Source organism: Octopus bimaculoides, chromosome 14, assembly GCF_046866305.1.
Source record: "Octopus bimaculoides isolate indiv1 chromosome 14, ASM4686630v1, whole genome shotgun sequence".
Lineage (NCBI taxonomy): Eukaryota > Metazoa > Mollusca > Cephalopoda > Octopoda > Octopodidae > Octopus > Octopus bimaculoides.
Genome location: NC_142941.1, coordinates 48,612,466 through 48,635,355, shown reverse-complemented (window position 1 = coordinate 48,635,355; position 22,890 = coordinate 48,612,466). Strand labels below are relative to the sequence as shown.

At 39.3% G+C, this 22,890-nt stretch overlaps 1 protein-coding gene across 1 annotated transcript in view; it reads right to left on the bottom strand.

Moving 5' to 3' along the window:
- LOC106875548 (protein ERGIC-53) overlaps nucleotides 1–18,811 on the bottom strand; it is a 39,440-nt gene extending 20,629 nt beyond the window's left edge. Inside the window, exon 1 of the mRNA XM_014923747.3 lies at nucleotides 18,475–18,811. Within this exon, the coding sequence (XP_014779233.1) occupies nucleotides 18,475–18,712 (238 nt within the window). The 5' untranslated portion in view covers nucleotides 18,713–18,811. The remainder of the gene's footprint in view (nucleotides 1–18,474) is intronic.
- Nucleotides 18,812–22,890: the final 4,079 nt, after the last annotated feature.

Here is a 22,890-nt window from a genome sequence, read left to right as displayed (position 1 = left end):
AACAGGAGAAATCCTGACAACCATCAAATGAGCTTAAAACATCAGAAAATTACTAAAGAAGATAACGAACCACATTAAACAGATGAGAAGAAAGGCTTGCTTCCATGATTTTCTACAACAGGTTTACTGCTACTGACCATTGTGACAGGAGATCAAAAAAACTTCCAACATGAAAGAAAGACCTTAGAGACTGCATGATGCCTGTGTATAAATAACTATGCTACATGGCAGTGAAACATGGGCTGTGATTGCAGGGGACATGCAACGGCTTGAAAGAAATGAAGGTGGCATGCTCTGCTGGATGTACAATGTCAGTGTGCGTGTATGACAAAGTGTAAATGTTTTAAGAGAAAAATTGGTTGTAGTGTTTGAGCAATCCACAGACATTTGGATTGTTAATGGTAATTCTTAGGCAGACTCAATGTGACATGGTGGCTTGGGTGGTTGATGACCTTGCTCAAGGAGATCATAATTGAAAAGCAAACTTCTGAACCATTTCACCATGCTTCTGCCCATGATCACCACCACATAAAAAGTAACATTCACACACAACACTTAACACACAACCGACAATAATTCACACACACGCACACACACATATTCACAAAGAAAGAAATAATATATTCCACGCACTTAACATAAACAATGGAAAATAACAAAAAGCTTAGATATCATGTGTGTGTGTGTATGAATCATTTTTAATGCTGAAATTTGAAGGAGATAATAGCTGTTGGATGGTTGCCTTTAAATTTTATTTCATCAAAGGCTGGTGGTGGGATATCTCCAAAATATCTTCAAAAGAAGCCCATCATGTTTGTCCCCCCACTGTTACTTCACAACCATTGTTGGTGTGTTCACATTGCCGCAACTTAGCAGTTCGGCATATGGAACTGATAGAATAAATACCAGACTTAAAAATATTAAAAAAAGAGGTAAAGGGGCTGATTTATTCAGCTAAAAATTCTTTAAGGCAGTGCCCCAGCATGGCCACAGTCCAATGACTGAAACAGGTAAAAGCTAAAAGATAAATGGTATGGAGAGAGAGGGGGGGAGAGAGAGAGAGGGGGGGAGAGAGAGAGAGAGAGAGAGAGAGAGAGAGAGAAGGAGATTGATGGATGTGTGTGTGTGTGTGTGTGAATCAGTGAAGGCCATATTCTGAACGAAATGAAGTTGAAGATCACAGCCATAGAGCTGTTGAACCAGTGACAGCCATAGAGTGAAGAACACGTCAGCACAGGCAGCAGGCTTGGAGGTGGAGGCGGTGGTGGTGGAGTGGCACAGGTGGTGGTAATTGTAATGCTGGTGGTAATAATCAGAGTGGTGGTGGTGGTGGTAGGGGGGAAGTTGCATGGAGAGAAGAACAGGCAGAAGAGGAAAAGAATAGCCAGGAGAGAGAAGAGAGGGGGTACTCATAATACAATAACTAGAAGAGGATCCAGACTTGAAGAATTTGCTGGGAAAAGACACCCTTCAAACCCATACTAGCATGGAAAGAGTGAATGAATGAATATCCATTGCATGCCATTCCAGGCCATGGAAACTGTAGGCAAACGACGACACGCATTACAATAGAAGCAAGCAAAACCAAGCTTATTGAGAGCAAGGTACCTTTTGCAAAGTCACCTGATGAGACACATTTGCACTGAAGGATGAGCCACCACCAGTTGTACAGCATTTCATTCACAAGAGGGACCGATACAAGATGGGCGGAAACAATCTTTGTCATTAATAAAGAATCTTGTGAATGCCATTTTCTATTTCTCTCATTTGTCACGTGTGTGTGTGTGTGTGTGTGTGTGTATCAGGTATGTGCTCTCAGTAATTACTCAGGGTAGGCAGCTGGTGACCTTTATATAGTAAAACACACAGAAAATAAGCGAAACACAGGCGCGTGACTGAGTTGAAGGCAGATTTACTTCTGCCTTGATAGCACACACAGAAAACGGTGTTGTAGGAGTGTATGCAGCATGTGTACTACAGCAGTTCAATGCATAGTTTAAATACTGAGATTGAAAAGCAGGGGCAAATTATACCTGCCTAATCTACAAAACAATAAAATATGTTGTATTTTATGCATAGTATTCAGATTAACCTTCATAATTTTATTGAATTAGGTGCATATCTTGCCATAAAAAGAAAATGTTGCTATTAATCTATTTTATTCAAGGATCATTGTTTAACGTCCATTTTCAATGCTGGCATGGGTTGGATGGTTTCACAGGAGCAGGCCAAACCAGGGAGCTGTGCAGATTCCAAACGGTCTGTTTTGGCATGGTTTCTACAGCTGGATGCCCATCCTAATGCCAACCACTTTACAGAGTGTGTTGGGTGCTTTTCATGTATGCGTGCATTTATGCAGCACTGGCAAAGGACAAACTCGTGTGTAGGGATGATGATTTACTTGGCTTAAACAGGAATTTGGAAAGTTTCTTTGGTATTATTTATTCATCATTCTACATGTTTCATTTGTTTATAGACATTACAAAGTTGTAGATGTTGGTTAAACATGTCAGATATTAGAAATTCTTCAGACAGAGAATAAAATAATACAAAATTTGCATTTGGCTGAAGCATTTTTATATAGTTAGTTATTAATCAGGTGGAATATAGGGAGTTGAGAAAGAGAATAAAAAAACAAATCTAGTTGTATAGAAAGGAGAGAGACAGAGATTGGGGTAGTAAGCATGTATATGCATATGCACATATATCAATGTACATACATACACCTCATACACACACACAGACATACCCAAACACATACATATGCACACACATGATATATATATATATATATATATATATATATATATATATACATACATACACACACATACAGACAGACAGACAGTTATATTCCCATTTACATACATATGCAATCAAACACGCACACATTATCACATGCTTAGATAGACACAAAATTTTAGATGCAGATTATGATAATGCTACATATAGTTTTAAACATACATATGTACATATATAAAGACAATCTATCTATCCATCTATGTGTGTGTGTGTGTGTGTGTGTGTGTGTGTGTGTGTGTGTGTGTGTGTGTGTGTGTTTATGTAAAAAAATAAAAGAATTTTGGAGATGCACTTGCATAGCAAGTGACCTGATCTGAGATCGTGTGCTGGAACGAAAACAATTGCAGCGTGGAAGGTGTTTATAAGCCATTTAAAATAACACACAAAATCCGTTAGATTCACTTCAACATTTAAATTTAATTTGTCTTTATTGGGGTAAAACAGACAGATACATAGGATTCAACATGAATGCTGTTCTACACTTTATATAAACTGGTTTCTTCTCACATAATTTAAACAAAAACAGTAGTTATACATCTGTACAGACAGACATTCATACACATACATATACATACACATATACACATGCGGTTCAACAAGCTTAACAAGTAGTAGACCACTCACTCAAGTGAGTGAAGATATTAATAAAAACCACACAACACCATGTGAAATTCCTCGGCCCAGAGTTTCCTGGCTGGAATATTAAATTTCTTTCATCATTTCTCAAGCTGATAATGTCAACATGGTGGGTTAACAACTACATATGAGTTAAGTGAGGATTCAATGAGAATACCTGGTGGTGGTGGTGGTGGGGTGGGGGGGAGACAGATTGATTAAAGGGAGATAATTCACTGAACAGCAAACCAAGCCAAGCTCTTATGATGGTAAGAATTTTGTAAGCCATTGAGAAGCTCAAAAGAAAAACAGTGAGAAGATAGAAGTCGAGATATAGAAGGGTTATCAGTGTTTAGATGTTTGTGCATTCAGACGGTGTATAAACAGTTAGGTGAGGTCAATGGACATATCGCTACATACATGATGGTATGGGGGGAATGTATTTACTGATTAGAGATCAAAAGAATCACAGCCAATTAATGGGTTAAACCTTGTGTGGACATGATGAGAAAATTTCGCTCTTAGGGTTTATACAGTCCCTGGAGGTTCACAGATTCTTCAAAAGATAAAGTTTTTCAAGTGATATCCTGTATGCTCACTTGACAAACTTAATCTTTTGAAGAACCTGTTTCCAGGGAAGCTTGTACGCAGGCATGTGTAGTTAGGAGGTTTGCTTCCCAACTAAATGATTTCATGTTCAGTCTCACTGTGTGGCACTTTGGACAAGTGTCTTCTGCTAGAGCCCCAGGCTGACAAAAACCTTGTGAGTGGATTTGACAGACAGAAGCTGAAAGAAGCCTGATGCATATACATGTGTGTGTGTGTGTGTGTGTGTGTGTATGGCATTCATCAACCTGGAGAAGGCTTTCAACAGAGTACCCCTGGAGGAATCTAAGGGAAGTTAGGAGTAGTGGAAAGGCTTGTTGGAGGCATACAAGCCATGTACAAGAGTGGTGTCAGTAGTGTGAGTTAGCAGCCATCAGGAGAACAATGAATTTGGTGTACAAATAGGAGTGCACCAGGGCTCAGTATTGAATCCCTTCCTATTTATCACAATCCTTCAGGCCATTAAAAGAATTTGGGACTGGCCACCCTTGGGAACTACTACATGCTGATGACCTTGCTCTTATAGCAAAATCTGTAGCAGAATTAGAAAAGAAATTACAGGTGTGGAGGCAAAATCTGGAGTGAAAGGACCTTAAAGTTAACCTAGTAAAAACTGAAGTTGTGAGCAAGAAATGGATAAAACTCTTTTCACTAGGTAAGTGGCCCTGCTTAGTAGGTAGAAAAAGTATTGGAAGGAATTCCATATGGGGTACCCAGTGCCAGCCATGGACTCATATGAGGTGCAGTGAAGTCATAGGAAGGTTAACAGAGAAAATAGTCTTTGTATGTAGTAGATGCACAGGAGTGACCAATACTAAGGACACACAGGAATTAAGACTCTCTCAAATGCCCAGGAGGTTCCCTAGAGTTAGTAGACAGTTTCTGTTACCTAGGCAACCTAATCAGGAGTGGAGGAGAAAGTCTGAAAGCATAGTTGAAACGAAAGGCTTCTCTTCAGAAAGAAAAACAGATTGTATGCTGCTTGTGTGTGAATGGTTGTACTCCTTGGTCGTGAGAGATGGGTTTTGAATGCAGATAACAAGAGAGGAATGAAGCTCATATGCTCCAATGGATATGCAACATCAGTGAACCTGTACAACAACATGCAAATGTGTTGCATACACTCAAGAGGCATTAAAAGCATCATATTAGATTGAGGAAAAGAACATAGTCCAAGTATTTAACAGATTAACTTCTTAAGTACTTGATTTAATTTTCTCTCTATTGTCACATATTGTTCTCACTTTGGCAATTAGCAGATATTTTCTCCCGGAAGCCTTTTTAAAACACCAAGATTAATATTTACATAACCCCTTTAAGGCTCCTTTTCACACTGCTGCCTTTTAGCCCTGCTTGATTACTTGTTTCCAGACATCTTGAATCAGAGGTAAATTCAACAGCAGTGGCAATCAACACAACAAATATGGAGTAGAATCAAATAACAGCAGGAAAGAACTGTTTTCTGACAGCAAAAGATTGTTACCTTGTCCTTGTAGTTGTAAGAATGGATACAAGAGGATGTAAGCCTGAAGGGGTGGAGAAGTACAATATGATTACAGCTATTGAAGTGTAATCAGGTTCATAAGATCTACACCCTTTGCATCTCTGACTTGAGCCATAAAATTTTCACACTCTTCTCTCTCTCACACACACACTGTTGTACTGACATAAAAGCTATGTAGCTACAGACAATACTACCATGCTAAAACCATTCACAAATGTTGGTGAGGTTGGTAATTGTAGTGTTGTTGATTGTATTGGTTTTCATGTAAGTGACAGTGAAGATCATATTACTTTTGTTCATTGTATTGTTGTTGCTGTTTGGTGTCAGGTTAATCCTTACTAACCCAAGATCAAAGACATTTCATGCAACTTTTAAAATACAATAGGAAACTACATTATCTTGTGTTTCTGGGTTTTTTTATATTTTACACAGAGTTGTTTATCTTGTTTGAAATATTGTTGCCAGTCATGAAGAAGTTAGCAGGTTGGTATTGATGATAGGCAGTGGTAGTGATAGGGAAGGTCAATAAGTTGATATTCATTGAGACTCAAGAGACTACACACACACACACACACACACACACTATGATTATAGTTTTACAATTTGTTAAAATTTATCCAATTTTCCATAAGGGCAAAATTACAGAATGTATCCTGAAATTACAATACCTGTAAGTGCAATATCCCATAAGTTGAGGTAGCAATAATGCATACATAAATACTTACAGGCTTTCATTGATTTAGAGACAGTTTTTGATGGATGCCATGCTCAGTAAAGAAACTAGGTTTGGATGAATGGCTTGTGAGAGCTGTACAAGCTACATACAAGGATGTAGTGATTGAAGAGAGATTCAGCAATGATTTCAGTGAGGAATTCAATATTAAGGTAAGAGTCCGTTAAGGTTCAGCCCTCAGTTGCCTCTAGGGAGTTACTACCACAGCTGACGACAAAGGTCTTTTCTTTTAGAACGAAGGACAGATTGTATGATGCTTGTATTAGAACTGCAATGCTGCATGGTGTTAAGATATAGACTTTGAATGCAGAAGACTTGAGAAGACTGGAAAGAAATGAAGCAAACAAGCGCTGTTGGATGCACAATACAGGTGTGCATGAATGGTGTATTATAAATGTGCTGAGAGAAAAACTGGGCAGAAGAGGAATCAGATGTTGTGAGCAAGGAAGAAGGCTGTGCTGGTGTGGGTGTTTGACGTGCATGGATAAGGATAGCTGTATAATGAAGATCCAATCACTAAAAGTAAATGGAACTTGAAAAAGTGGGAGACCCAGGAAGACAAGGGATGAGATGGTCAAGACTAATCTCAGGATGACAAAGGGTCAGGATGACTGACAATATGAGGTTCTTGAGAAAACTCATCCACATCAGCAAAACTGAGCTTCTGTAGAGCTAAGAGAGGGAGGGGGAGAGAGGTGATGGAGGGAGGGGGAGGGAGAGAGAGAGTATGTGTGTGCGCGCGCGTGCACTTACAACTAGGCCCTCCACCCAATTCCCTTCCTTCTTAAGACACACCACCCATCACCTCCCCAACTGCAGTTCCTCCTCCTATCTTTTGCTTGTTTCAGTCATTGGACAGTGGCCATGCTGGGGCACTGTCTTCAAAAATTTTAATCAAACAAATTGACCTCAATACTTATTCTACTAGTCTCTTTTACCAAGCTGCTAAGCTAGAGAGATGTAAACACACCAACTGGTTGTCAAGTGGTGGTGAGGAACAAACACAAGAACACACATGTATGTCTATCTACATACAATGGGCTTCTTTCAGTTTCCATCGATCATATCCACCCAGAGAGCTTTGGTTGGCCCCAAGGCTATGGTAGGAAACACTTGTCCAAAGTGCCACGCAATGAGACTGAACCCAGAACCATGTGGTTGGGCAGCAAACTTCTTGGCCACTTTTCTTATGACCCAAAACCACTTCTGATCCCCACCCATACTTTCATTAAGCACCCACCCACCGTCCTACCAAATTACCTCTCCTCCAGCCCCACCACACATCCCACCTTCTTCACGCTGCACCTGCCCCTCTCTTCCCATCCATCCCTGCACCCTACCCAACAGCTCTTTTCCATCCCCTTATTTACTGTATCATCATTTCTATTCTACTGCCCCCCCCACACTATTAGACAACCGCCACCCCACCCACTCACTTCTGGCACCTCTGCTTTTCTTATCCCTTCAACGTTCACCCTGACATCTCATCACCGATTTCTAGTTTCCACACCATCTTTTCTTCTAACATCTGAGTAGTCATGTAGCTTTTATTCAGCAAGAAACCTGTTCTGCGTTGGCCCCTTTTTCTCTCATACTCCCCCCCACTCTCAACTCTTTATGCTCCTGACATAAAGTCCCCACCTCTACTTGAGGTTTTGTAGCCTTGCAAGCTGTATGATGACCTTACTACCTCACTAGTGTTGGCGGCACGAGAAAAACCACTTATATAACACACTGTAGATGGGTTGGCATTCGGAAGGGTTGGTATCCGGCCTTAGAAATCATGCCACACATACTGGAGCACGATGCACATACGCGCGCGCGCACACACACACATCTACAAGAAGCCATATGTTCGATTCAGAACGAAATTGCCCATTTTCATTGTTGTAGATGTTCCAGAGATTAAGTGTTACTATTTAAACTCGCCGACCAATCACATGTTTACACACAGGCGTCTGGCTGGCCAACCTGTCATGAACCTTTTCAAGAACGATATTTAACAAGTTCCTACTGGTGTACACGCCATAAACTATAGATTAAGTGAGTAGCATCTCACGGCCTTGTTTCTTCCTAAATTTCGAAAAACATACTTTCAATATAATTTTAGAGAGATACGTTTCTGATAGTGTACGTTACTGTTCTGTTGATAGCATTAAAAAAATTTGGGTGTGGAGTTTCAAATCCTTCCCATTCCGATATTGTGTCAGAAAAATGTTTTGTTTTGTTTTTTTAAACATTTCATTATTTAAGCGTATATATTGGGTAAGACTAACGTTTCAAACATAGGAATCTAAGAAAGAAAGGGGGAAAATTTTATGGAAATCGGTGATGGCAAACCCATGGGTAACAGAGAGAGAGAGAGAGAGAGAGAGAGAGAGAGAGAGAGAGAGAGAGAGAGAGATAGAGAGAGAGAGAGGAAATGATCGGTAATTCTTCACCTCACAAAAAATTATGTAAATCTTATCAATGTAATCGTAAGGTGGACAGCCTTAGTAAACGTATGTGTGGAAGAAACGGGAATGGGCTGAAAACATTTATACGCTTAGCATACGGCGATGAATAACGGTGTTTTTCAATAAGTATCGGTATCTTGTTACGGACTGGTAGAGTTTCGGGTTGGTGAGTATGCGTGGGTGGGTGTGTGCACGCATAAATAGATATAGCTGGCTATTAATATATTATAAGGAGTCTAGTTCATACGCAAGACACACACATACACACAAACATACATCGCCATACATACATTATACACACACACAGACGTGTGTTTGTGTGTGTGTGTGTGTGTGAGATAGAGATAGAGAGAAAGAGAGAGAGAGAGAGAGAGAGAGAGAGAGAGAGAGAGAAAGAGAGAGAGATGTCAGTATAATAGCTGGTATGTGTCACCGTGAGAATGTGGTAGCGGTGAACGGACAACAGGACAAGACAAAATTAGATCTACACGTGTACAACAGAGACAGGCTACAAAGAAGCATCTGCATGACCAGCACCAATCAGCCTCCATATGGTCATTCGAATTGCTAGAAATAGCAATAAAATTTTTCTCAGATTAATTTCGCCGTAATAGAAATATGCACATTAGCTATAGAAGAGATGATCACATGTGGAAAGCCTTTTATCGAAGGTCTGCTCGATCAGGGGTGACCAGGGGCTAAATTACAAAACGAGTCTCGACCTCACCACTTCCACTAAGCAAAGAATTAGCTACAATCGATTACCGCCCCCCACCCCACCACCAGTGATACACCCCTGCAGTAACACCACCACCATACGGGGGACGCAATCGGGAATCGAAGCTCAACGGTAACCTCACAAAACGTAGACCCCACAACCATCAGAGTAGAATTTGATCAGTCTGTTATTGTCGATCATTCCTCAGAAATGATGTAGTGCCATGTTCTTTAAATCACAGCTTCATCTAATTATAGAGTAAATATCACAAGTGAACTTAATTATAGATTTATTATAAGACTGCATACACCTATATATATATATATATATATATATATATATATATATATAACCGATTTCATTCGGGTCTACTCGGGCCATATTTTAAAGATGAGGAATTTTGCCCTAGAGGCCACACCTTTCAATTGAGCAAACTCAAAGATGCCATGCAAACTCCCCACCACTTTTAACATAGGTGTGTAAATTTTCAGGTCAATCCAACCACATTTACTAACACCTTTGCCTGCACAACTGCTTGTGGGACAACGTCTGCCCTTTTCCCAAATATATAGTAGATTTATATATATATATATATATATATATATATATATATATATATATATATATATATATATATATATATATATGTATGTATATAGTAGATTTATATGTATATATATATGTATGTATGTATATAGTAGATTTATATGTATATATATATAAAATAGTACTTTATAAGTAATCTACCCAATGAAGTGACGGCACACAGCTGTTGCTGGATCGTATGTAATTATAGAATAATTTTATTTAAGAATGAAACCTTGGCAACTTACAGCTGTTGTCATTGCACACAAACAAATGTTGTAATTTATAATTAAAACCTGTTTATTCCATCATCTTCTTGTCTAAATTTTTATATAAATTCTATGCACTAATGGAGTGTCATATGTTTATCCAGCTCAAGAACATCCCTGCTGTATGATGGCATATGGTAGCCAATAACAGTATAGGAGCTTTGAAGTGCACATTGAGGTTATTACCCAGATAATATTGTGTGTGTGTGTAAAACAAATATAGGTACATCAAATACCATACAGCATAAATTCATGGTTTATTAAAAGTGTCTCTGCTTCTAGGGAATGTCATAATTACCAAATGGCAGGTATATGAGCGTATACGTATACAATTATGTGCTTTTCCTACAGCATTAGAGCATTTTAGCTCTTATTTCTAGCAATGTAGGAATCCTGACAATTATATTTTTCCTTTATGGTAACACATTGCACATGGCTGTTTATACTAATTTTGATACCAGAAAAATGCAGTGTCTACAGAGACATGGATTTACCGATGAGAAGATAGACTGAGGTTGGTAAATCAAACTAACTGGAGTTTTCTATACACTCACAGAGGTTGGCCGGCATTAATAACCAGTAAAAGCGACTACAGTATCCACTTGGATTCTATATATCCTTACCAACCATAATCTGGAAACACACCCACACACACCTGTCAAGCCATGCCAGCATGGAAAGTGAATGTTCAATGATGATGATCCATTCACTTTCCATGCTGGCATGGGTTGGATGGCTTGACAGGAGCTGGCCAGGCCAGAGAACTCCACCAAGCTCCTTTGGTATGGTTTGGTACAACAGGATGCTCTTCATAAGTGCAAACCACTTTAGAGAGTGTGCTGTATGTCCTTTATGCAGCGCCAGCACCAGTGAGGTCACCAAGTACCTTGCAAGTGAAGAGCCACTTCAAGGAGTGGGGATTAGTGTTGCAAGACATGGATTTGTGCCAGGTGACGAGCAGCAGGTGTTGTAGTAGAGGAGGTACAGAGCTACGAGAGGAAGGGAAGGAGAGAGAAGATGGTGAAGATGTATTGGGGAATACTTTCAAGTTAGAGGGTGTGAAGGGGTAGAGAGGATTGGACAGGGTGAGTGGGAGATGGAGGAGAGGTGAATGCAGTTTTGTGGACACATGGAGGGAGGGGGGTACCGTTTTAACATCTACTTATCCATTCTGGCCTTGGTCCAATGAATATATACCGTGGAAGGATTATTCCTGCCACCAATCCCACCTGTAGGCAAGGAATGTAATAATCACTCAGCCAATTAAATCAACCAGGAAATGAACAACTTTTCATAAGGGTTTGCAAGCAAACAACTTTGCCAAGAAGTCATTGATTATTACAAATCAGTGAACAAGAGGGAAATACACAAAACACACAAGAAGATATACAAAAACGATTACAATACAAGAAGAAATCATGCTAGAATTAACCTCGCCTGTGCTAGTGCCACTTGAAAAGCACTGAGTCCACTCTTCAGAGTGGTTGGTGTTAGGAAGGGCATCCAGGTGTAAAATCCCAGCCAAAACAGACTCAGTAGCCTAGGGTAGTTTTTCTACCTGGCCGGCTCCTGTCAACTGTCCTACCCATGCATGGGTAGGATAGTTGACATCAATGATGGTGATGATGAAGAAGGAATGAACAGGCTTTAATCCAAATCACAACAATTGTTTCTGTGCAACAGCTGTTAGTTGCTGAATGTTTCACATTCATACATATTATTTTATAAATATAATCCAGGAATAGCTATGTACTTGCACATCACCTGGCGAGTGATATACCATATAGCAATCAGAATAAAAAGTAAAGATAAGGTTGTTACATAACTTTGTTTGAGATTCCAATTGTGTCAGATGACTAGAGGATCTGTCCCCACGAAACAGCCCTCAACCATTCTTCCTACACCCTAAAGTTATCATGATAAATTTTGAGAGTTTTCAACAAACATATACACTGTCGGAGGTGCTGTTGTTACTTAGTATAGGAGTTACAAACAACAAGAATTTTCCATCCAAATGATTCAGTAAATGGAGATTGTAGATGAAAGACATATCAATGTGATTTAGTTAAATTTGCCAAAACCACAGCCGCTGATAGATCCAGGTGTCATCAAGTTTAAAAGCAAGCTAGGACAGTGAAAAGAGAGAAATGAGAATTGCTACAATATCCCCACTATTCTAATCATTGGAAAGGAAGAAAGCATATAAGTTAAAACAGAGGAAATTTGAAAGTAACTAAATAAAGAGCAGAGTGGGGGGGGGGGGAGATTTCTACTGGGCATATGATAAATGCATATAGAAATTATGAATTAAATACCCACCTCTATAATCCATTCAAGAAATATTAGGTTTACTACATTTAAATTAAATTAAATAGCCATCATCATTTAACATCTATTTTCCAAATTAGCATGGGTTGGACAGCTTGACAGGAGCTGCACCAGGTTCCATTGTCTGTTTTGGCACAATTTCTACAACTGGATGCCCTTCCTAATGCCAACCACTTTACAGAAAATAATGGGTACTTTTTATGTGGCATCAACACCAGTACTTTTCATGAGGAACTAGTACCAGTGTCACCTTACTGGAACATGTGCCGGTCGTTGGCAGTGTCACCGGACTGGCTCCCGTGCAGGTGGCACGTAAAAACACCTTTGAGCGTGGTCGTTGCCAGTACCGCCTGACTAGCCCTCATGCCGGTGGCACATAAAAGCACCCACTACACTCTCAGAGTGGTTGGTGTTAGATTAGATTGGAGCCTGGTGCAGCCTTCTGGATTGCCAGTCCTCAGTCAAACCGTTCAACCCATGCCAGCATGGAAAGCAGACATTAAACGATGATGAGGATATATAGATTAGAGACAGATATTCTCTGTATAGAGTCCATTTTGTAGTGCTCAAGAGATTCGAACTTGAGCAGGTAAAGGAATAAATGTAAGGTCAAGCAAGTTAGGAAGTCAATATACAAAACATTAAATACATTTAATACAAAAAATGTACAACATATGTATGCATTTAAGAAAAAGTTCAACTTCCAGAATATAAATGATATCATTTATATTCTGGAAGTCAGACTTTGCTGATATGCATACGTATGTACATTGTTTTGTATTAAGTGTATTTAATATTTTTTGTATATCGACTTGCCTCACTTGCTTGTCTTTACAGTTGTTCCTATAGATATGAGAACAAAATGATTAAAAAATCCAGGTAAATATCAATAAAGCACTCAGTTTTAAATGAATTTGGTTAACAAGAACATTTCACCTTCCTTGCCATGCATACTTTCTAACTTGTACCAATTGAATAAGAAAGAAATACATACATACGTATGTATGTACAGAAATATATTTTTATCAGTTATGTGTTCCAGTCTTTTAGATTGCAGCCATGTTGGGGAACTGCCTTGAAGAATTTTAGTGGAACGAATCGACCTTGAGAGCTTATTCTTACTTTTAAGCCTGGCACTTACACTATCAGCATCTCTTGCCAAACCACTAAGCTATAGGAATGTAAACACACCAACACCGGTTGTCAAGCAATGATGGAGAACAAACACAGACACACATATATGGTGGGCTTCTTTCAGTTTCCATCTACCAAATAAACTCAGAAGGCTTTGGTTGGCCCAAGGTTATTATAGAAAATACTTGCCCAAGGTGCCACAGAGTGGGACTGAACCCAGAATCATATAGTTAAGAAACAAACTTCTTACCACACAGGCACCTGTGCCCCTAGATGTTTTGCAAACAAGTTGCACATGCAAGTGCTACCAGTCAAGAACTCCACATACCGGAACCCAGTAAGTGTATGGGGTCATCAGGAGAGAATGTGTGTGTGCCATTTCGGGGCCTACATCTTGATGGCATCAATGCGCACCCCCCCCCCCCCCACTCACTGATATGAGGTCCTGCTTGCTAGATCAACTGGTTATTAAAAACAAAGCTCAATATTTCTCTAGCCATCGCTCATCGTCTCTTTTTAACCAAATCCAGTGGCTAGCCTTTTCCACTGTATTTTAGATATCGGTCATGGTGGTATTTACTTCACGATCAGTTAGGCCTAACAATAACAGCAGTCGTCTCACACTGTGTCCTACAGATCCTCTACATCCGACTTTGATTGGAAAATGCTCAGCTTTCCAGCTACATGGTTATGAAACTTGAGCTGTTACAGAAATGAAAGTAGCATCCTCCACTGGATGTGAAATGTCAGTTTGCATGTTCACCAAAGTACAAATGTACTGAAAGGGAAAAATGGGCAAAAGAAGCATCAGATGTGCAAGAGGGAAGATTGCATTAGTAGGGTCAGTGATGTATATGAATGAAGAAGACAGCTGTATGAAGAAGTACTGGTCACTAAGAAGCCTGTGGAGAAAGCGAGACTGAAGAAGACACAGGATGAAGTGGGGGAAACTGACCTCAAGATATTAAGTCTCTTGTGCTGGTGCCACAAAAAAAAAAAAAAAAGCACCCAGCACACTCCGTGAAGTGGTTGGCATCAGGAAGGGCATACAGTTGAAGAAATGGAGCCAAAACAGACATTAGAGCTTAGAGCAGCCCCTTCGCTTGTCTGTTTGTGTCAAACCATCCAACCCACACCAGCATGGAAAAAGGGATGATAGATGACAGAGGACCCAAGATATGTGGTGCACTGCAATACTCAAGAAGACCTGCCCACCACAACAGAATTGGGATCCTAAAACCAGACTGTCACATGAAAAGCATTGGTGTGGGTGCTGGCACCATGTGAAAAGTACTCAGTACACTCTGTGAAGTGGTTAGCATTAGGAAGGGCATCCAGCCATAGAAACCCTGTCAAAACAGACTATTGGAACCCAAGCAGTACAGCATTTTGTTTCCAAATTTCTGGCAGAGTGAATTGCATCATGGTGCTGTTTTTTCTCACAGACAGTGCCCAACTGACCCTACCATACTGTGTAGTTGACAAAATCAAAAACAAACAATGTGCATGCGTGAAATTAAGAATATAAAATGGCAACAATTTACCCATTGCACCAGTATTTATACACACACACATACATCATCATATATATATATATATAGATATTCATTTATTCTTTTACTTGTTTCAATCATTTGACTGTGGCCATGCTGGAGCACCGCATTTAGTCGAACAAATCGACCCCAGGACTTATTCTTTGTAAGCCTAGTACTTATTCTATTGGTCCCTTTTGCTGAACCGTTAAGTTACGGGGACATAAACAAACCAACACCAGTTGTCAAGTGATGGTGGGGGACGAACACAGACACACAAATACATACATTTATATATGTGTGTGTGTGTGTGTGTGTGTGTGTGTGTGTGTGTATATATATATATATAAATTAACAGAATGAGATAAAAATCCAAGGCTGTGAAAGATTTCAGAACATTTATAAAGAGAAGGTCTTACAGCTGTTTCTGGAATGTTTTATATATCCCTTCATTGGAGTCAGTGCGAGAAAATGTGTGTGTGTGTGTGTGTGTGTACATCTACAGATGTAAAGCTTGAACACATCACTAGTGTTGTATCCTGGACTTACAAGATGCTTTGGGTCTGAAAACAAACACCCTCATCCAGGCAACCCAACCTAAGTTGACAAAGCCTAGGCCTGTGTGTCCAAATAGCATTTTACTGGCCCTATTGGTCACCTCCTTTCACCCCAGCCCATCTAGACATTTCCTCAGCAGCCTCTACACTTTGCTTGATTGCTCTTCTGCTTGCTCATATAATGCCTTAAGTCCCATAAGCCTTACTCACAGTGTAACCTGCAAACTCTCAACTACCAGCCTCCATTGCCAAACACCTCATTCCCGACCATCACAAAAGCCTAGCATTACATTCTCTAAATGTCTTGCATCTTCTCAAGGCCACACTTAATTCCAACAGGATTAGCTGTCCTGTTGATTTGGAAACCAAGATATCTGGTTTCACCAAAGTCTTGATGATGTCTACTGGAAATTCCAGATCAACTTATACAAGCCAGTCCAGTGCTGTGCAAAGTAATTTCTTGGGGTTGTTCTTGGGGCTATGCATAAACACACACACACACACATGGGGGCAGGCATGGCTGTGTAGTAAGAAGTTCATGTCCCAACCACAAGGTTCTAGGTTCAATCCCACTGTATGGCACCTTGGGCAAGTGTCTTCTACTTTGGACCAACAAAAGCCTCTTGAGTGGATTGATAGAAGGAAACTGAAAGAATCCTGTTGTGTGTGTGTGTGTGTATATATAAATTTTTGAAATTGTCTCAGCTTTAAAGCTGTGGTCATGCTGGGGCACCACTGTTGTGTATCTTTGTGTATGTGTTTGTCTGCTGCCACCATTTGACAGCTGGTGGTGGTATGTTTATGCCCCTGTAACTTAGCAGTTCGGCAAAAGAGACAGACAGAATAAGAAATAACAAGTACTAGGGTTGATTCCTCATTCAGCAATGGCCGCAGTGCAATGACTGAAAGATACATACCAGGCATTGGTTGTGTGGTTGAGATACTTGCTTTATAATGACATGGTTTTGGATTCGATTCCACTGCACGGTACCCTGGGGAAATGGCCTCGGCCCCAGGCCAATCAAGGTCTTGTGAGTGAATTTCGTAGATGGAAACTGTGCGAAAGCCTATTCTCTCTCTTTATATATATATATATATATATATATACGTGTGTGTGTGTGTGTGTGTGTGTGTGTGTGTGTACGTGTGTGTACGTCTTTGTGTCTATGTTTGTTACCCATACTGATAGTTTGTTTACGTCCCTGTAACTTGGTGGTTTGGCAAAAGAGATTGATAGATGAAGTACCAGACTTTAAAAAACAAAAAAAAAACATAAGCACTGGATCAATTTGTTCGGACTAAAACCAACCAAAGCAGGATCCCAGCGTCGCCACAGTTTTATGACTGAAACAAGGAAAGGAATAAAAGATACATACATACAGATACACGCACATGCACTATATATATATATATATACACACACACACACACACACACAGACATAACACACACGCATATCGATAATGGAGAGAGAGAGAGAGAGAGAGAGAGAAATGGATGGACAGATAGATATGAAAACAAATAAAACTCGCAAAGGAGGTGCGGTCCATGACCTTTACCTCCGTCGATAGATGAATATATATATATATATATATATATATATATATATATATGAGAGGGGGGAAGTAGAGAGAGAGAGACAGAGATGCTGTCCAGAGTAACATGCTAACGGAGAAAGTTAAATACTGTCCTATTTAAGAGACACCTGAAATTAATACAAACATATGTTTATGTTAGAGAGTGCAATGGACGAAACTCTCGGTGCTCGAGTTACAATGGCCAGTTTCTGCCGATGGAAAATAATAATAATAAGGTGTATAAACACATGTATTGAGTTCTATCCCACACTTTATTAGCATGTGTGTATGTTTGGTATTCTTCTGAGAGTCCGAAATACTCTTAGTATGCGATAAACTGTAATGTCTTAGGAATCAATATGCTACGGAAATCGTAGGTTTAAAAAAATCAGTGGGAAAAAAAACTGCTACATCGGGCTTTGATTGGAAACATTCGATCACACACATAGGCAGGAGTGTTTCAAATCACGGCTCGGCGGATTAGAGGAAAATACAAATTTGAAAAGTCTGTTCCTTTGGTGCGAAAAGAAAAAGAAGGTAATTTAGGTAAATAAACGGTTAATTACTATATATATATATATATATTACACACACACACACACACATTAGATAGATAGATAGATATAACAGAGCGTAAAGGATGAGGTACATTATGATAAACAAATGAGAGAAACCTCTTCTTTTCCATGATATTGACACATGCACATTGTAAATGGATCTCTGTCTGTATCAACGATGAGCATTCTAATTATTAAGGTGATGCACAGGCAGACAGTATGAAACTATGTAGCAAGGACGGATTTTTGCGTTACAGGAATAATCCGATGAACAGGCTTCCTCACAGTTTCCGTCCACCCAATTTTATCAAGGCTTGGGTCAACTTGAGGATATGGTCACCAAGTGGGATGGGAAATGATGACAAGTGATTGCAAAAAGAACTTCCTCACCACTTGGTCTGATTCACACACACACACACACACACACACATATATATACACACACATATAAACATATATACACACACACACACACAGACAGAGGTGAAATGCAATTCTTACCTCCGCCGTATTCCCAGAACGGTATACTTTTGTCCTTTTGTATGAGATGTGGTCCTTTAAAACTGAGTTTATATTCGAACCTGAGGCGAGGAACGGACGCAGAAACCATTGGAGCGGTGGAGGAGAGGACAAGGATGAGCGTTAAGGAAGTGAGGACTATTAGAGTATGGAGTGTGTGTCGACACGAACACATTGCTGTTACTGTGATGGGTGATGGTGCCGTGTTTCTGTTGAACATCTTCGGTGTTTGGCAGCAGCAGCAGGTGGACGACGAGGACGAGGACGAAGACGGCAATGTGGCTTGAAATGGTTCACTGTGTTGTCGGGGAAATGGTGTGGATTTGCTGACATCTGGCGGACACCGGCAGAGTTAACGGTGGTTTCTGTCAATCGATACAATAGGGGGAGGGAAAGACACAACATACACACACCCACTCATATATATACATACGCATACAAATACACATACGCACAAATACGTATACGCACACACTGACGCATACATACACGTACGTGCACACACACGCTTGCGCGCGCGCCCTCATGCCTAAGGGGAGATAATTGCTAGATATTCGACATTAGACGCTGCGACAAACAACAAAATCCTTCGTTCGTCGACGACAAATGTTTTAAATTTTCTTTATAAATTCAGAAAATAATGTATCATGACAAATTTTTATGGGAAATGGGAAAAAAATTGTTTGCATCTTGTCCACTAAACGGTTTTACTGTATAGAGGGGACGTAACTCTATATACCGTTTTCTCACCCTCTTTCTTCCCTCTCTGTCTCTTTCTTTCTCTCTCTCTCTCTCTCACCGTGTGTAGGTGTGTATGTAACGGTGTGTGTGTACGTGCATGTTTGTATAATCATGTATATGTGTATACGCATATATACATGTATAGAAACACATACGTATTGAAATAGAGTCTGAAATTATTTACTGCGCCAAATCCGTAATTTCTTTAAAACTTTACGCATCGTAGATTACGAATCTCAAAATCCCCAAAACAAAAATAAAAACATTTGTTTTCGAAGAGGATGAGGTGATGATCGGAATTTTAACCCCTCCTTTCAATAAATCCAGAGTTATGACGTTTTCGAATATATATATATATATATATATTAATTTATGTTACGCATAATTTTGAAGAAACATATTTTCAGATGTTTTAAATCAAAAAGAAAGCCAGACCTGAAAAATTACAAATGTTGCCCACGTCCGCCTTTTTATTTATACGTTGACATCTACGATGCTTAAAATATGCTGATCCGAAATTCTGGTTTTTGGGCGGACTAGATTATTTCTGATTTTTTTTTTTTTTTTTCAATAGAAACTTCCCACAGATTACTTTATAGAAGATAACAAACGTTAATCGAATAAAGATTCCAAGCGTGAAGTAAAGTTAAATATATTTCTGAAGGTGACAAAAAGTTCAAAGTTTGTAAAATCTTGTTTTTCTAACTATTCGGATTTTGAAAAGTCTGTTTTGGAGAAACTTCCAAGTTATTGTCACCTTTTAAAATTCACACGCGCGCACGCGCGTGTGTGTGAATTTTAAAAGGTGGCGATAGCTTGGAAGTTATATCTCATTCAGAGGTTTTAAAACTAGCAGTTTTGCTTCTATATATCATCATTATCATTATTATTTAACTGTTTTCCATACTGCCATGGGATGATTATTTGATAAGAGTTGACAAGCTAGAGAGCTGCACCAATTGTCTGTTTTGGCAATGTTTCTACAGCTGAATGCCCTTCCTAATGCCAACCACTTTACAAAGTATATTGAGTGCTTTTAATATGGCACCGGCTCTAATAAGGTCACTAAGTAACTTACAAGAGAAAATCTCTGAGCTGAAGAGAATAGCAGTATTGAGGGGTGTGGCTTTATGTTAGGTGATGAAAAGTTAAAATGTGACACAGGAATAGAAGCAGGTGTCTTGCCATGGGGGGGGGGGGGCAGATGGCTTCCCCAGTTGGAAAAGCGGCAGGGAAGAGAGACAGACAGACATGAGATAGTGGTGAAGATGTGTTAAGTTACGAGATGAATGTAAGTGTATTAGTCTTGTAGACTTATTACGCATCCAGTGAAGTGTGCTTGCTTAATTTCTCCACAGCCTTCCCACACTATGCCACATGTTCAGTGCTGTGCCCATATTTCACTACCATGAAACACTATAATGCATACACAATTATTTTTACAGACCCTCTTTGACTTGTTGGAAGAAACCCTTTGATGTCAATTGAAATAATAATTCTCCAAACATTTTCACCTCATCCATCCTCTGTCTATTGTACTTTCACAACATCCATCTCCATCACTGACGAGGTTACTCAGGTAGCAGAAATATTTTAATTAATAAAAGCTTTCACAACAAACAACACCTCAACATCTGTCAATATGTTTCACTACTATTGTATAAAATTGTATCTTTACATTCACACCTGCATAAACCTATTATTTCTGAATCAATCCCCACTTGTTTACACTTACACCTGTGCATATATACACAGCTGTCCTCACCTTTTACAAAATACCTGCATCTGTTCACTTGTATACACATCCACATAGTGGCTTCTGTGTGTGTGTGTGTTTGTACTTAGATACCACCAGCATAGTCAATCTGTCACAGTTCTTCAAGCCTCCGTCTGTCTGGATTTCACACATTTAAGATATAACTGGAATTTACAGAGCCATGTCTTCTGGAGCCAACCCTCTTCCTGTATCCATGTCATTGTAGTCTTTATATGCAGAATGGCTGCCTGGTGCAAAATGGGAATTTTGTATTTAACAAATGATTGTGTAATATGCAAACACACACACATAATTCCATTTAATAGTCGTTATTAGATTGACTTGATAAGCACTAGTTTAGTAGTAGTATGGAGGCATGCATTGTAACGGCATGTTGCTGCATCCACTATTTCTTGGTGATTCCCTGCTATTCCTGGTAAATGATGCCTCCATACCACACAGGTGACAACACTCCAACCCATGGGTCTGTTTTGGGTGGTGGTTGCTACAGAGAGTTTTATGAGGTCAGAGTGAAAACCCTACTTCAATCCCTTTTAGTTGCCCTTTATGACATGCTGAAGAAATGCTGGGTCTAGCTTTTGACTCACCAGTCCCAACAAAGCATTTGAGCAACACAAAAAATGAAGTGTTTTACTCAGCAATGCAACACGTCACCCAGTCCAGGAATTGAACCCACAATCTGATGATCATGAGTGTAACACCCAAACCACTAGACCACATACTATTGCTATTAATGCTCATTTATTCCTTTTTAATTCAATTTTATGTATTGAAGTGAACTTTAGGTTCCAATTATTTCTGTTCATAATTGATTACATGAGCTTGACACTTTACACTGGGTTTGGAAAGACATAAGTATTGTCTTACACATTTTGGAATCTATTTTGTCCACGCATGCATATTTGTGGTTTTTTACAATATGACTAAGATTTCTCAAGTAGTGTTTCAAAATATATCTTTTTGGTGTTGAAACTGCAATGATTTCCAAAAGAATGGCTGATGATGGGATGTTTATACTTATTTAGGAAATATTGGTCGTTTTTGTGATGTAATTGTCAGTGGGTTCTGGATTTTGTTTCTTCTTTTCTGTAATTTTATGTCCTTCAGCATTCATCCAATGCCTGTTATGGGTATAGGTCTAGTTTTAATTGTTTTTGTCATTTATTTAGTTTTCTGTTTAAGGTTTGCAATAACACTCTCTGAAAGAACACGTTTCAGTGGCTGGAAACATGTTGGCCTTTGTAAAACATTTGAAAAAGAAACTTAGCTGTTTCTTGCAGTAAAATACAAATGAAAGCAAAATTTATTCATGGGTCCTTAAAATACTACTGTATTACTACTTTACTACTTTGCTAGCATGGACTCCCACAAAATCCCAGGGGTCATATATACTCCAGTTGAGAACCACAGCTCAGAGCTATCAAATTATGAATATAAAATAAAGATTCTTAGCACAATTTATTCGGAATAAAATCATATTCAGTGAGATGCAGTTCACATTAATGCTAGGCTGGGGTCTAACTGACAATTGTTTCCTGGTGAGACAGAAAAGCTTTGAGATTGGATTGGAAAAATCTTTTTTCTCTGCTAAGCATTTGTTCATCTGGGGAAGGAATTTTTATTGTTTGGTGGTCTTTAAGAAAACAAGAAGATGAATGGCTTGTAAGAATAGTGCAACCCATGCAGAGTGAGGTGGTCAGTAGCAGCTGTTGATCTTTTTTCTTTCCATCATCAAAATATTACAAAACATTCAAGACATCGTCCTTTAGAAACCCATCAACTCACCTGTGTTATAGCCAAATGAACCCATTTCCCCCGCTAGAAATGGCAGCCAAATATTTCTCAAATCATACCCTACAAGATGGAAGGTCATATTAGAT